The following is a 16,740-nucleotide window of genomic DNA, read 5'->3' on the forward strand; positions in this document are numbered from 1 at the left end:
ATTAACCACGTCTGAGAGCTTTTGATATCAATAAATCCCGCGATCTGACCGCTGATTGGAATTGATGGGCATCTGGGCATTGAGCAGATAAAACACCAATGAATAATACAGTAAAGAGTATGTTCATTCAAGGGGAATGTAACAAGTCGCCATTGATCACCACTAAATGCGACGTTTAAAAAATCTTCAACTGTAAGTGGAATTAATTAATAGACATTTTTAACATCGCAAATGAATTAGATATTGTCATTTGTGTATGCTTGAAAAAATATTTTCTCATTAATTTACTTATTTCTTTTTCTACTCATCAGTTCATTCGAAAAGTAGATATATCTTTGTTGGTTTATAATGGAATTAAGGTAAAGACCATTCAACTTTTTATAACATTGACCGAAAGCATATTATTTACATCTTTGATTCTCTTCAATTATCCGGACATATAAAGTGAGGAAACGTACTCGGTTTGCAAATCTTCTCGTTCAGTGCGTTGCATAAAAAGAAAATTTGCATCCATATAAAGGATGGATCAGGAAGTGGAAGTCAATGCGTGCTCTAAATGCACTAAGCTTTGACCAATTACAGCTATATATATATTTTTTTTTAAAAGTTCGCTGACAAATTGATTTCTAAAATGGTTTAATCGTGATTTGGTTAGCAGCTTCATGAACACGATCGATTTTTTTTCAAAATTAGGGGCAAAATACTCAGCTGATTAAAAACAAGGACCTATATACTAACATGTTTATTAGTACAAAGGGTACCTGAGGTAAATATTTAAAGCTCTTAAAGAGTCTTGGATATTTTTATAATACTTTTTAAACGTGAAAATAATTGAAAGGAATCTAGGAAATATTCTAATTATGTCAAATTCATAAGCTAAAATTAACGAATAAAATCATTGAAAGGCACCATTCAAGTTGATTAAAAAAAAAGAGCTGAGGGCGAGGTAAATGGTTATCACTATGGGAATGATTGACTGCACAATTTTTTTTTTTGCTTAGCAGACTTTTTGTAGTGTTATTATTGATTCTGCCTCTACAGGAAAATATCATCTAAACAGTGTTAGGTACTTAGTCTGTCTACACTACAGTTAAAGGAACCTAACATTGAGCCTTGAGATTATTAAATAAACATCTATAAAAAATACTGTGTAACCATAGAAATCGAATTCTTTAGTATTCTGAGACAAACATTCTGTGTCCAAACCAACAGAAAAAACCATCTACTATAATGTACCACAAAATCAACAACACCGTTTATCTTTATATGTATTGTTTAATAACTTTAAAGATGCAAGGAAATGTATTACAGAATTCATTCAAAATAGTTTGAAGCAAAAATATACCAAAGCATGAAAATATATAAAATCCTATTTAATTAATATATTAATATTTCATTACAGAATTACTATAATAACCTATATTACTGGTTAATTAGGAAATTTACTTTCACAATTAGCATTAACTGCTACAGTTTGGAAATTGTTAATTAAACTTACTAAATGATATTTCTCAAGATCTTTCATTACTGAACATTACAATGTACATGAACCTATGAATTAATCTTAACAATTTGAACATTACAATGTACATGAACCTATGAATTAATCTTAACAATTTGAAAGGCCATCTCAAATTTTTTCTCTGTTTAGTGCCCATAAACAGATTGGGTTTGAAGCATGAAAATTATTCAAAAACCACAAAACATGTACCACAAAATAATGTACATGTACTCTTCAAGTTTGAAAGTACATGCACTAAAATGTTAAATTTGCTTTGTTTTACTACTTAAGCCAATCTTTATGTGCTAATTTTCATTAGAGTCTCAAGCAATTACCCAAATAATGATTATAAATTTTATAAATAAACTAAATAATAATGTGTGTTTTTCTGTTGATTTGTGTTTGTTTTTCTGAAAGAAAGATAGGTTTCTGACTTTTGAGTGGATGCTAAACAAAAGAAAAACTTGGAATGGCCTAACTGTAATTAGACACTGAGCACTTCTAAAGTCAACCCCTCTCTTGAGCGAAATCGAAACAAGAGAATGGGGTTGGTTATAACTGCTCTAGCAAGGTTTTTACATTAAATAACAAAGATAAAATTATTAAAATAAATAAATAATCATCTTAAATGCACAAAAATAAGACTATAAACTTTGGACGGAAAATGATGAAAAATAAACAACAAAACTTAAACAACGTGTCAAACATATAGCACCAAAACACATAGGACATACACCGTCCACCTGTAAATGACCTAAATAAAGACTAAATAATGGCTAAATGTGAGAATCTATATCACCGGGCATAAGGTGTGCACTTTGTCAAATTCACTGCAAAAAATTTAAAAAATAAACCTACATCCCATTCAAAGCAACCCAAAAATAATTACACGATTTCATGACAGGTGACATCTGTGATGCAATGATTTGTTAATTTAATATTTTCTCCGGGGATGAGTTGAACATGATCTTATTTGTGTAAATGTTTTATTTCACTGACCATTCAAACTTTAAAAAAAATAGATTTACTTAGGTGTATTGCACACAGCCAAATGCCCACTGACTTTGATTAAATGCAGCATCTCTTGTCTATCATTAAAATCTACGTATTATTATGGTTACTAAATAAACCAAGATATGTAAATGATGTAGTACCGATTACAGTAAAGTTGATGCTGACTAGCTATATCACTTCATTCAGTCATTCAATTCTATTATTTTTCAGGTGGGCCTCAGATGTTAAATATATTGTACTTTAAAAGTCATCACTGACAGTCAACTACATGTAGATACTGAACCATGCTAAACAGATAATACTTAACATACCGGTAATTATTTTCAAAAGGAAATGTAAGCTATTCTGTACTCAAAATAAATAAATGGATGGATTGAGATTTTACTTCATTTCTTATATGAAAAATATCTTTAAAATTTGCATAGCTGATGCTCTGCCATATTTTATGTCATTCATTCTATCATAAATGAAAATCATATTTCTTTGGCATCGAGTTAACAATTGCATAGTTTCCTGTTGAATTCACCAAACATAAAAAAAAATGTATGATATTATTTCCAGCATGCCAAAACATCACATAGAACTAACAAATGGTGAATCCGACATTACATCCATAAAAATGCTGCCACAGAAGAATCTGCTCACTTCTTGAACTGCGAGCACTTTTTACCTGCCTTACTCATAACTTCTACAAGTGTTCAAGGATCAGGATTTTGTTTCCCATAAATTGAGCTGTTTTTTTTTTCTGTGTAGATTTTTGTGAGTATAAGTTCATATTGCTTTGTCCCAGTTGAGCCCTGTCCTCCTTAATCGGCCTCCCCATCGGAGGACACGTACACTATCTTCTTGGGCTCCTGTTGGTCCATTGCCTCAGATAACTGCTCATGCTGTCTCAATTTCTTCATTGTCTTTTTAAGCACCGTTTTCATTCTGTCATTTTCTGAATTGGCAGACTGCCATACAATTTCTAATTCATCTTCAACTTCCCTGAAAAAACAAACATCCTGATGATATGCTACATTCATAATCAATACTTACTGGAGGTTGGTTAAGAATCATTGTTTCTATGGTAATAGGTATATTTACCAGTAACACCTTATATCATCAAGTATTCAAAACTAATTTTTCAAGGATTAAATCCACAAGCTGTTTTACAGAGTATTCCTTCATACATGTACATATTCACTCTTTAAAAGCACAATAATTCACATTCAAATTTCAACAATTTTTAAATACATTAATTCAAGATGATGCCTTTTATTAAATCACATATTTCTTTTTTGAATGACATCAAATTGACCAACACCATTGTTAGCACGTTTCAAACGAAAATTTAAAATCAAAATTTCTTTCACTTTAAACTTAACAATTTACTTTGATATACTTTGATGCAATACATTAATTCACCTCAGAAACTGAAAACTTATTTTCATCCTAATTAAACTCTAAATGGGTAGAGATTCACTTTAATTAAGGTAAATGAATGCTACAGCCTCATATCAAACACATCTCTTACTTAGTGGCAATCTCTAGAGCTTTTACATCTGTTGAACAGCAATTACTTTGCCTTCTCTATTAAACATGGCTTAATATGGCCACTGCTGATAACCTTCAATGGCAAATAATTACCTTTTCTCCGTGGCAATGTCGTACAGGTTGTGTTCTTTCTCCTGTAGTAGCAGACGCAGGTGATTGATTTCCCGCTCATACTCCTTTTTCTGGTTCATGAAGACTTCATCTTGTTCCTTTAGCCTAAAATACAACATAATCATTAAACAAAGCTTTACTGGACCCACAGGAATTACAAAAAGATGAGTTGAAATTTACAATAGGTTTAAGTTGATAATAAATGTGTGAATGCACTTTGAGATGGATTCATTCAACACAATTGCTATACCTTCCAGCTACAGTGTTGATTTTAGCAGCAGCTTTAAGTTTGTACAACTGGAAAAAAGGAAGGAAATTCATACAAATATAAACTAGTTATATGTATTTAGAAATGAATTGTGAAACTAGAATAAGCTTCGAATGGGCTTAGCTTAGATATGATCAATGCCTAGATAAATACCCAGTATGTGTTAATTTACAATTCAATTATGAAACAAGATGAAGCTTGAAAGGTGATTACAAATGATATAGCTATATTATTATCATTATGATATCATTATTGTTACCGTACTATTTTCATTCAACATTCAATTTTGTGAGATATACCCACCTTTAGTTTTTCCTCCATCTTTCCTTTGGACACACTGTTTTGAAGCATTTTATTCATGGCTTTCTTTGTTTCTGTTTCTCGATCTCTAACCTACATTGAACAATTGATTCAATTCTTAAGGGGGATGACTAATTGTAAACAATTTGCCAAACAGATGTATTTATTAAATACACATTTACTTAATCAATAATAATGGACATCTTTGCACAACCACAAGCATAACTGTTCAATTATTGATTTAATCTATAGTGAAAGTTCATCAATACTTTTTTGTACAAAAGTCAATAAGTTCTATTAATTGGCCTTGACCCCACAGCCTGTTTATAAAATGATCATTTTCAACATTATTTCTCAGATTTCTCAATTTATGTGATTGTGACATCAAATTACAACACACGTACACAGTAGTACAAATTATAAACAGAAATGACCTACCGCTTTTGCAAATGAATCCCTCTCATACGCTGTTTTTTCAGCCTAAAGAGAAACAGTGGAAATCATCTCAAAGTCCATTAATATTTTAAGTACAAAATTTTCCAATTTAAAATAATCATACATGCAAAATATTCTATAAACCAGTAACATATATTTTGAAATTAGAAAATATCAGAGAAATTTACCAGTAGGTACACTGACATGTAAAAGACATTGTCTGAACTTTTCTTATATAATTTCCAAACATAAAACTCTACACTTTTGATTCAGAAAAGATTAAATGGTAATGATACTGACCACTTTAATAACGGAGGCCAACTGATCCTGGACGTTCTGCTCCTTAGACTCCGACTGCTCGATCGCTTTCTGTAGGTAGATGATCTTACTCTGGGCTTTCCTGTTGTCAAAATAACAAAATAACCAAATATCTTGCTGGTGATTTCCAACTTTTTTGTGTGTACAGTAAGTTGTCAATATGATCAGATGATCTAGTGCTCCTTACCTGATGGCTTTTCTCATGGCTCGCAACTCAGCTTGGCATCGCTTATTTTCAGCTTGTAATTCCACAAAATTAAGTGTCTGATTTTTCCTCTCATCTTGTACAGCCTATATTCAACCAGAATATACTACTATTTAACCAAAGAGACCTACAGGTTTAGCTTTCTAAATTTTATTATCAGTTTAAAACTTAATGTTTTTACAACCACCATCAGAGCAATAAAAGTATCAAAGGATATAAACCAAACATACCTGGATCTTAATTTTCAGATTTTGTATTTCCTGATGATAATTTTCCTCTTTTTCTGTAAAAGTCCTGTCAAGAAAAAGACAATTTTTTTTTTCAATTTACATATATAACCAAATTAGGATGGTTTTAAAAATGCCCATCTCTTTATAGTGTAAATAGAGAATGGTGGACACTCTTCTTGATGTAAGCATCATAGAAACTCTACCTCTTCAGTTCTGCTATGTTGTTGATGTACGTCTCCGAGGACTGCTGGTTCTGGTTCTCCAGAAGCATGGCATCATATTTAGTCTTCAGTTCCTTGTAGCGCTTCTTGATCTCCTCCAGGTCTTGGTCTTGGTCAGCTTTCTCCGCTCTCAGTAGCACCAGTTGTTTGTTGATCTTGGACACTAAGCGCATCAACGTGTACATTGTTATTACAGTATACACAGAAAATCGATCAGAATTTTGCTTGACTGTATCCTTAAGTATTTACAATGATGAAATAATAAAGAACTAACACTTATGAAGTAACTAAATACCTTCTTGCATGTGGGCCTGATGCATGTCTTGAGCTTTCTGATCTTTTACTTCAATCTGCTCCAACAAATTCTGGTTCTCTTCAAGAACCAGTCTAGCATTTTCTTTCAGATTCTCCCTATATACAAAATCAGCACGTGTAGTCCAGTAAAATGGATGAAATTTTGTATTTGTAGTGCATTACTGCTTTAAAGAATTTTAAAGATATTACAATGACGTCAGTTACAGATTAAAGATTACCAGTCATTCATATCCACAGGGTTTTCTGTTTGAATTCTCTCAAACTTTTCTTGAAGCTGTTGATTTTCTGTCACAATGTCCTCAGCCTGAAGCTTAAGTTTGTCAATTTCCATCTGAAAAAAGATATGTGTTTATACATTCATGAAAATAGGTACATCTAAATGCAGCATAATATGATATGGTATGCTACTATGCTACAAAACTCATTGTTATCCAAACTTGCCTGATATCTCTTGATGATCTTTTCTCTCTCCTCCAATCTGTCATCATAGGCCAGAAACAGGGGTGACAGGTACTTTGTATTTATCTGAAGTCATGTCAAACAGCAGACTTAAAACAGTTCATTATTCGATCTATTATCTTTTTCTCATTAAAATAAATTCAGTCAAATTTGAACTTATGTGTAGATCATCAGTCTATTTTTCAGGTTTTTCTTCTTTTTTTTTTCAACCAAAAATATATTAGAAACTTACAAGCCATGATGGGCAGGGTCCCTTGCTAGGCAAACCGAGTAATTCTGAAGCAATCTAAAAAGAATAAATGACTATGTCACTGTTCTGCATGTGGCTATAACAGTTGGAAAAAATTAATTGGGTTTAACTACCGGTATATACACTCTATTACATATGTCACATGGATTTAAGCATGAAGTGTTACTTTTTAAACTCATTTCTCCTTTTAATATTCACTCAAAATATGTAACTCTGGTGTATTTCATTCACAATTTAGCTTAATTCAGAGGGTGTGGGTGAATGTGAAAAAATAAAACAAACAAAAAATACCCTGTATACAGTACTATATATAGTGGAATATCTAGACTGGATATGAGGACTTACCGATCTTTCCTCAGGTTTGAGGACCCTGTGTTTGGCCTGGAAATCACTGAACTCCACAGTCAATCTGTGTACAGTATTTTTCAATGTCTCATTCTCATCCTTCATGTCTGTCAGTTGTTTCTTCAACAGCAAATTAGCAGCTGTGTCACGATCTAATGGTGTAAAAAAAAATAACATGTATCACATATGCTCTTAATTTCAACACATTTGAAGGACAATATCTCCCTAACAAGACAGGTAAATTTCCGAACTACCACACATTACCAGTATCACTTAATTATGGTGTAATTTTACCTAAATGTAAGATTTGGACTACATAATATAATTAATATCTAACAAATAGATTAAACAAACTATGGTTTTACTCTCAATAAAAATACTTGAAATATTTTTTTTTATTTCTTATATTGCTACAAACAGAGTTCCAACTTCATCAATAGGTTCCCTTCAAAAAATTCTTTTTACCTATTTGTGTTATTTTTTGACCTAACTACATTTCAATTGTATACAGTTGAAATACTATTTAAGCTTATTCTGAAGGAAAAAAATATCAAAAAATTACAAAATTTCACATCAATGTAGAGACTGAGAGGGACATTGAATTTTTCTATCTTGAGAAGTTGCTGGATACCTACCCCCTTTCTCCAGGGCTGATGTGACCTGTCTAAAGGTTGTGACCTCTTCCTCCAGCGACTCATTAATGGAGCGGAGTAGAGCGTTCTGTCCCTCCAGCCCCCGCTGTAACTTGTCTGTACTGCGGGCAGTGTGTATCTCTGATATACTGCGGGCGGTGTTGGATCCCGAGTGCCTGCCCGACTGTCTGGGTGAAGGACTCGCACCTACATCAAGCAACACACAGTCAAATTAGCTTTGAAAATTTTATTTCAATGGTTGGATCTTTAAAATATTCATGTTAACTATAATACTTCTTATAAAATCTATTTTAGAGAAAAACAGGTAAAGCATTATGAATTGGTTACAGGTTATTATGAATAAAAAATCTCAATTAAACACACTTTATTAGAGTGAAATTTTACCAAAATGTAAAATTTTTAACTACATTATCCGTATCACTTTATTATGATGTAAATTTTATCTGGAGTGGACGACATAATCTAAATTAAATACAAACTATGATTTTATTCTCCATAAAAGTAATTGAAATATTTTTTTCAATTTCTTATTGCTACTAATAGAATACCGGCTTCATCAGTTGGTTCCCTTGGATTAGAGTGACCTTCTTTGGATGATTTGACCAAAGTTTCCTCTTGTATCTCTGAATCTTTATAAAGCAACACAGTGACAAGAAAGGAGATATGAGTATACAGAAAAAGATGTGTGTCAGTTAAAAATAGAGGGTGTTAAATATAGCCAATTAATACTTCAGGGAAAGGAAAACCAACAGAAACATTAGTTCAGGTTAAATGCAAATTTTAGTTCAGTGTTCAATTCCAGTTCTTTCAAAATACTGATTTGACAGTTCAGTACTTTGATTATTTCTTGTCAATATAGAGCATTCAATGAAACTTTAATTTCAGTGATGCAACTTTATCACATCATAAAAATTTCTAGATGTTTCCTCTACTTAACTGTCACACATTCACACAAACACAATAAAAATGCATAGCACAAAGGAAAGTTAACATAACAGTAGCTCAATAAAGTAATCTAGCTTCAACAATGTAGCCCTCCTCAATCTTTAATTTTTTCCAACATATAAAAAGTCCAAAAAAAATTGGAGTAGACTACATTGACTATTACACAGTAGATATTTGAAAAACTAATAAATCAACATTCACATCAAGATATATATGAACACAGCTGCTTTGGAATGTTTGTAGATTTCATCAAAACAAGTGACAAGTTACAGAGGTATAGATATAAATTGACAGGTTATATAGATACAGATGATTAGGTGACACAACAATAAGATTTTATGAAGGTGTGGCAACAATAGACACAAAAACAAAGGTTTTAACTGTATGTTACAGTCATGTGATAAATACCTCTAGGTGTGGACTGCTTCCTTGATCTGAGGGTTGGAGTCTTTTCTATTGTAACTGTTGTCACCTTGTACAGAGAGTAAAAGTCAAGTTTGATTCAATTACACCTCTACATGTAAGAATTAAATGCATGAGTCATGGACGTTGATTTGATTTCTTTGAATGGTAAAGTTTCTGACAATAAAGTGATTTCATATATTAAAAGAACAGATCTGCATGTCTCATAATTATTTGCTTACCTTCTGTGTTGTCTGAAAGAGAGAAAAAATCCAAATTCAAAATGTAATACACCAAGATATCTTTCAATAAGTAACAAATCCTGTTTCAAAGATACCCGTTACAATCTCCTTCACATTCAAAGGGATGGGATTTTCATCAAATATCTGACATGTAATTCCTTTCTCTTTTGAAATGCAAAAATTATTCATTTTCTTCAAAACAAACTAAATTATCTTACTATGGGTTGATCAATATATAATTTTCCATCAGAAAAATATCTCAAGTATCCCAATATACATAAATTTGCCTACCATTTCCTCTTGGATTTCGTCCGAGTCTGGTTCTATCACCTGACGGTAAGCTTCCCGCACTCTCTGGCCCGTCTGTTGAAGGGCCGGATCCTCCCCTGAACTAGTTCTCTGTCAAAGTCAAGGCCATTTTATTATAACTTTCAATATATTTCAAGATTGGAAAATTGATGAATCACATTTTATAACTTGTACAACATTTCTTTCGCAAAATTTTATTAAATTGTACATACTGTAAATAAATATAAATGAATACAATGTATAATCTTACATGTACTTTTCCTTTCTTCACAGGCTTAGCATACAATGCATTTTCATCATCAATGTCCTCATGTTTCTCTAAAGTATGGTAAAACTGACCTAAGAAAAATTAAAAAAAATAGCATTTTAGGGTGGTACAAAGGGACCTTCATACATAAATTCATTAAACACATGACCCCAAATTTCAATTACCCAATACCTGAAATCTGTAAACATCTAGGTATGAGACAATAGGTATGTGTCAGATGCTGGACACGCTAGAATTTACCTGGCATTTCTTCATCAATGGTGTGCTCTCTGAGAGTGGAGGGACCGGGCAAAGGAACTGGTTCCCTGTCCGAGTAACTGATTCTCTTCCTACTCCCACCAGCATGTCCAAACTCCACTGAAGAATATCTGTCAAATTGTCAAAAAAAGGAAGTGATCGATTAAGAAATTTTTTTTGTACAGCCAAGGTGGCATGGGACATTTCCATGTTGTGACGTATTGTTTATCGAAATAAACAATAAAATGAAGTGTAATTATATAAGTAGTTTCTTTGTCAGTATAGTCCCCTAACAGCAAAGCGCAGTGGGTTAGAGAATTTAATACGAATCTGTAAGTCACAAGTTCGAATTCTACTCGTGCTTTACATTTTTAACCTCTCCAAAAATTTTCAAAGCTATTTTTTAGGTAAATAGCTAGTGTTAAATTTGAAAATTCTAAACCTGTGAGAGTATTCTAACTTTTATGTACTTTAATCCACATTAATATTGACAGATGTCCCATACCACCTTAATAATGAATCAAATGAGGAACATGAAAATCAAAAACATTCGCCTTCAAAACATTTTTCATGCATGTGTTTCCCCCCCCCCTTCCCTATGTTCTTATCATGAATTGTTATAGCTTTCTTTTCCAATATGTTTGCAGAATTCACAAGCCTTAAAAAAACAGAAAACTATTAAATCAGTTAATTTGGAAATTGAATTTGGAATAAAATCAATCAATCCAAAAAGAACATCACAAACAAACACTAAGCAAAATTTAAATAAATGTTTTCAACAATAAAAAATAAACATGGTTCCAATAGAAGACCTATACGAGTGTTCCCGTGGAGTACTGTTTATAGAAAACGACTTGTATGATCCCACTGGGGTGCTGGACTTGGGTTTTTTGAGATCGTTTCTACGGTTGTTTTCCTTGCGTTCAGTCTTTCTGTCAGATGGTACATAAATTATTCATGATAATTTTGGCATTCAGGATTTCTTAAATTCCCTAACACACTGTAAAATCAATCACCAGTACAAACTAGTACTAGCTAGCATTCTACTACATGTAGTACAATGTACCTTGATGCCAGTGCTTGAACAGTCCTAAAAATTTCAAGACACATCCATAACTTTAAATTTCAAATTGCACCAGTCTGCCATGATCATTTTCTCATCAGACTTATTATAATCTTTTATAAAGTTTTAGCATCCGCTTACATGTATGTAAATAAATTGTGAATGTTTGACAAATGTTAAAAAAAAATTACTGACCCTGCTTCTTCCATGACCTGGTAGTCATAGAGACTACTTTCGGGGTCACTGAATGGGTCATCGTCTGCTGCTGTGGGAAACATGCCTCTGGCTTTGGCGAGCAGTGATGCACTTAGGATTCCAGAGGAAGAGGCCAAAGCGATATCTGTTCCGGGCGGGGTGTCGGGACCAGGCGTTCGGGGCACAACAACAAAGGCAGCCGAAGGAATCAAACCTGACGAAATCGTACCCTGAAATATAGCAAATAGGACATACATGTACATCTAATGCTTAAACAAAAGTTTGAAGAATAATATAGGAACATGCATTTGTAAAAATCATAAAATATATTAAATGAATTGTATATAAGCATCAGAACTTTACTTTATTGTGTTTTCATTTTAACATATAGATCTCTTTGAATTAAATGTTTTAGGTTTTTTAACAAATGTAAGTTCATTCTAAAACACACTTTAAATTCAAGCATAAGTAAAATTATAAAATGTACAAATCTAAATGTTTTATAATCAATCTTGAATATCAAATGCATGCATTCACTATTCTGCATATACATTGTATAAAGAACATGCATGCACATTATAATACAGATTATGATATCTACATTGCAGGCTATTGTCGCTATGGATAAAATGAAAAATGCTTTGAATCAATATATCATTATTTTCTTTCCTTGCTTGTAAATTTCATACTTCTAATTTTAAAATGTAACATTTAAAAATACAAAACAGAGCAAGAATCCTATTTTTCATATCTGTTTAAAAGCATGCAGTGAAGATCAATATTCCATCAAAGATGGAGGAAACATGCAAGCGTTTAATGATAATCACAAATGATCAAATTGCTGAAAATCTCTTTAAAATATCAGTGAGTGCAAATTTCTCTGTCCAAAATATCTTATAAGTTTTTTTTCATTCTAAATATAAAACTATTTACTAGAAACTTTTAACAAGAAATTAGTCTCAAAATGCCACAATACCTTTTTTCATACACATGTACCCTAAAAATTAATATGTTTTTTTTTTTACCTTGATATTTTGTGAACGTCAAATGTTTTATAGATTGCCTTCTTCAGGGGGAAATTAAAAAATGGAGTTATTTACCAGTCAGCAGAAATCAAATTACTGTAACTTGGCGTAAGTAAAGGTAATGTTCATTTTTTAAGACAAATATGGACAGAAAATGTACCATAGATATTGGTTAATCTTGTCTTTAATGTGAATAGCCTTCAATTCCTAAAACTTGTGTGATCAAAGTGAGCACAGAGATGTGAGTGTAGATTTGAATAAAGCATGAACTATGCTCGTGTACCCCACACGCAAATTAGTGAAATTCTTGTTTTAATTGAATTAATTAATGGCCAATATAACATGTAAATTAAAAATCCTTTCAGTTTTGCTTAGAGCCGTTATAATAAGAGCTTGGACTTTGGGCAATATGTTTCTTCAATTTGATAGAGGCAGAGTCTGTTCATGTCTACTCTCCAGTCATTGACTAATAGATACAAATTTGGTGTATTTAAAGGAAAGACACTTCTCCAAATGTATTTAGAGCTATTTTAGTTGAAACAGTGTCAAATTCACTCAATAGAACAGACTTTTGATTAAAAAAAATCCATTTGACAATATATGAATATTTATGAGCTTCTGTTAGCAAATCAGACAGAAAGTACTCAATATTTGAGATTTTGTTTTGATGAGCAAACATGTACAAGTCTCATCCCACCAAAAGTCAAACCTCTGGTTAAAATGACTCTATAATTTTTTTTGTTAAAAAAATTCAAACAATTCTTTTTAGTTTTTTTAACTGACTAGCGTAATACTCTCAACAAATCATATTAAGCAATATGCTTCAATAACACTTAAATAAGCTTTGCAAGAGCAGGTATACAATGAATCCTTCTTAAAGTTTCGGGACTTTTTCTTTCAAATCTTTCTTTACATTTATTTTTTTTTTTTCAAATAAAGAAAAATTAAAGCTAAAAATAAATCTTCTGGCTTCTAAAAAACAGCATTACATACAAAAATTAAAAGAATTTAGTATTTCACTTATATACTTATGCACTCATTAATGATTATTAAATAAAAGGTATGCTTTGATCGAAGTACAGGTTTAAGCTTTATAGTTTATATGAGGAAAAAAGCTAACTGATCAGTGTTTGTGAATGAATGATCACAACAATATCATTAATATTACCCAATGTGAAGTTTTTGGTCTATCAGGGCGATGATAGCAACTAGAGAGCTAAACAGAAAAATCATATATTAATTATTTAAACACTCTAAATTTAACAAATCTTTCAGCCACACTTAAGCATTTCTTCATTTGGTAAAATTCATGCCTCATGTTTTTTGTTAGCTTAATTCAGAATTGATTCATTCCTTTTCAAGTCAGTTAAAAACATGGATGTTACAAAAAATGTATAGGTCTGTTCAAATTCTAAACTTTGTCTTTAATTTGTTTATTTAATTTTTTCATACATCAGAATGAATCAATAATATCCTAAAAATTTCAAGAGAATTCCAATGATTTAACAAATCAATGTCTCTCTTTACACACAAATTCTGATGGACCATAGTAAAGGCTTTGTTTAAGTAAGAGACAACATAGAAAAAAAATATCCATTGATCGTCCTGAAGTTTTCTGGAAGAATTTAATTCTATTATCGATAATGCATTTTAATTTTTTTCCATGGCGTTAACGGGAGGGATTCGAGAATCTTAATTACAAGTTTGATATTTATTAGTAAATAACACATATTTTAAAATGTTGCAGCAATGCAACACATATTGCAACAAAAATGCGCATACTCACATTTATAAGAAGAATGGTCTAAAATTCTGCAAACCACAACAGATTTTACATGGGAACTACAATACACTGCACAATTTTGCATTTCATAGGATTCTATAACCTTTTTCAAATTCTTAATTCATTGGACAGTTTAAAAAGGCTCTTTAACATTTGTGTACATGAATTACATACATGTACTATCTGTCATCATTCAAGAATGCCCGCAATGAATGCCGGTACGCTTTAGCAAAATATATATATATATATATATATATATAAATATAAATGGTCATGAATTAAATTATTCTTTTAAACAATTCCATGCATAAATATGTGACCGCCTATCAACAAAATATAAAGGTGACTGCAAGAAAATTGAGTCAAACATCGAAAGGGTTTTTGCAAAAACAAGCTGGGGCACGAATTGTCATATTCAGCGCCATCAAAGATTTGAAGATAATGTCGAGGTGGAGCAGTAAATATGTATAGTGCACAACAAAGCAGAGACACTGAAAATGTTGACCTGCACTGTTTTTAAATGCATTTAATGATACGTACCAAACTAGAACTCTTTCCCTTGCCTCTTTTGCCACTCTTCCCAGCCATTCCCGGATCGGATCATCAGAAGATCATGAATCCAGTGTAAACAGTTGAGAGGCGCATGCGCAGAAAAGGGTTCAATGATAAACCGTTCGTTATTGTTTCGCAAAGTTCATTAGTTAGTATGATAATCTTTTTACAAAGTACATTAACTAGAAATATTTAACATGCGAATAACTTTACTCTGTACGAACGCAAACTCGCGTTCTGTGCATATCTTTTTTTTTTAATTAATTAAATTCAAACAGAGTATCGTAAGTAAAAGAAATTCATGCAACAATATCGATTGTTCTGTTTTTAAAGACAGTTTATGTGAAATCTTTTTCATGATTTTGGATAAATGTCAGTGTCACTTGAATTACTCCTTATGTTCGTATATCAATTATGAAACACAAGATTTAAATTATTGATCTCAATTCATAAATTATCTAGGCATGAAAAACCACACAAAGGGTCTGTTGGTTCTGGTTATGTACTATTCCTATTAGAAGTATTTACGCATTTTAAACTTTATTTTATTGAGTACAGAGACAGCACAGCATTGATTTTTACATGTAAACAAAAATTGGTGTTATATATGTATGTAGTTTTCAATTTAGTGTATTTAGGTTTATTATTTATGTTCTTAGCTTTTATGCCAATAACTTTTATATGTACAGCGCTGTAGAGTAATCATATATAAATTATATACTGAGTATGGCGCTTTATAAATATTGTATAATAATAAAGTAATGTATAGCTTTGCAAAAAAGGTCCTGCTAGTCCCCCCCCCCCTCCCCCCGGTTCTGGCGCCTATGCTAACATATTTTTGTTGGCAAAAATTTTCCAGTTTCTCTTAAAATACTATAGTACTGTTTAATCACACTAAATTATTTAGTACATGTTTATACGTGTTATTATCAATCACTCCGGTATTTTTGAAATCATAATACATATATTTTTGTGTGTCTTAAACTTTTTAAATGGTTATCATCTTATTAAAGATGGGTGTGGGTCAGTATATAATCAGCAAATGTCCTCAAATGGAAATAAAAATATAAGTATAAGCCGAGCTAAGAAATTGTTTTTACGTTTACCATATACAGTTTTTATCCCAAACAAGTATAGTGTGTGCCGTTTAAAAATCAGTATCAAGGTTTTGAAGATTTCCCATGCTTGAGTTTATCAATGTAAAAATCAATGTCAAACGAAAAATATTTCATCTTATTTATTAAAAACTAAAATGTTTTTATTTTCACTCATTGTTGTTTTTGGTCGCCCTTCAGAACTTACATAAAAAGTTTCGCAAAAGTTACGCGTTTATTCGCGATAAATCTATTTTTTCAACTGAGAAAATGATCACAATAGACTTTCGTACGTTTAACATTTTTCTGCATTTTCAATTACAACTGGCTTTCTGCACCGGCAGACTGCTTTGTGGAATATTCAATGTTCATGCTGTTAGACTATGTAATGTTAAAAGCCGCTTATAAATAGATTATTTCAGTCAACATTTCTTGTGTATTTCCAAAATAAATATTCATTTATT

General features: G+C 31.7%; 1 protein-coding gene across 10 annotated transcripts; it reads right to left on the minus strand.

Annotated features, from left to right (window-relative positions):
- Positions 1-1,906: 1,906 nt before the first annotated feature.
- On the minus strand, positions 1,907-15,467 carry LOC105336123 (centrosomal protein of 89 kDa). 10 transcript variants are annotated; one of them, XM_034483490.2, is made up of 27 exons: positions 15,171-15,301; positions 14,634-14,659; positions 14,016-14,063; positions 12,799-12,819; positions 11,823-12,052; positions 11,377-11,496; positions 10,568-10,695; positions 10,310-10,398; positions 10,042-10,149; positions 9,751-9,762; positions 9,515-9,578; positions 8,710-8,790; positions 8,144-8,347; positions 7,509-7,660; positions 7,146-7,199; positions 6,896-6,979; positions 6,673-6,785; positions 6,435-6,550; positions 6,122-6,302; positions 5,919-5,982; positions 5,671-5,774; positions 5,466-5,565; positions 5,169-5,210; positions 4,734-4,823; positions 4,413-4,459; positions 4,145-4,267; positions 1,907-3,502 (listed from the first exon to the last, which is right to left on the minus strand). In XM_034483490.2, the coding sequence occupies exons 5-27, from the start codon at positions 11,903-11,905 to the stop codon at positions 3,322-3,324; spliced, it is 2,340 nt and encodes a 779-aa protein (XP_034339381.2). In that variant the 5' UTR covers positions 11,906-12,052; positions 12,799-12,819; positions 14,016-14,063; positions 14,634-14,659; positions 15,171-15,301; the 3' UTR covers positions 1,907-3,321. The 10 variants fall into 10 exon arrangements, with proteins under 10 accessions (XP_034339381.2, XP_034339380.2, XP_034339375.2 ...); XM_034483489.2 differs by lacking the exon at positions 12,799-12,819; XM_034483484.2 differs by lacking the exons at positions 12,799-12,819; positions 14,634-14,659 and having other exon boundaries at positions 10,316-10,398; positions 15,171-15,467.
- Positions 15,468-16,740: the final 1,273 nt, after the last annotated feature.

This window comes from Magallana gigas, chromosome 3 (genome assembly GCF_963853765.1).
Source record: "Magallana gigas chromosome 3, xbMagGiga1.1, whole genome shotgun sequence".
In the NCBI taxonomy this organism is placed as follows: Eukaryota; Metazoa; Mollusca; class Bivalvia; order Ostreida; family Ostreidae; genus Magallana; species Magallana gigas.

What these genes read in the sequence shown, in the direction of transcription:
- LOC105336123 (XM_034483483.2), bottom strand. Translation starts at nt 15,218, where the DNA reads ATGGCTGGGAAGAGTGGCAAAAGAGGCAAGGGAAAGAGTTCTAGTTTG. An exon ending in CAGGTCATGGAAGAAGCAGG is followed by an intron (nt 11,497 to 11,822) that starts GTCAGTAATTTT and finishes ACCATCTGACAG; the next exon opens with AAAGACTGAACGCAAGGAAA. An exon ending in GGAACCAACTGATGAAGCCG is followed by an intron (nt 8,348 to 8,709) that starts GTATTCTATTAG and finishes TGCTTGATGTAG; the next exon opens with GTGCGAGTCCTTCACCCAGA.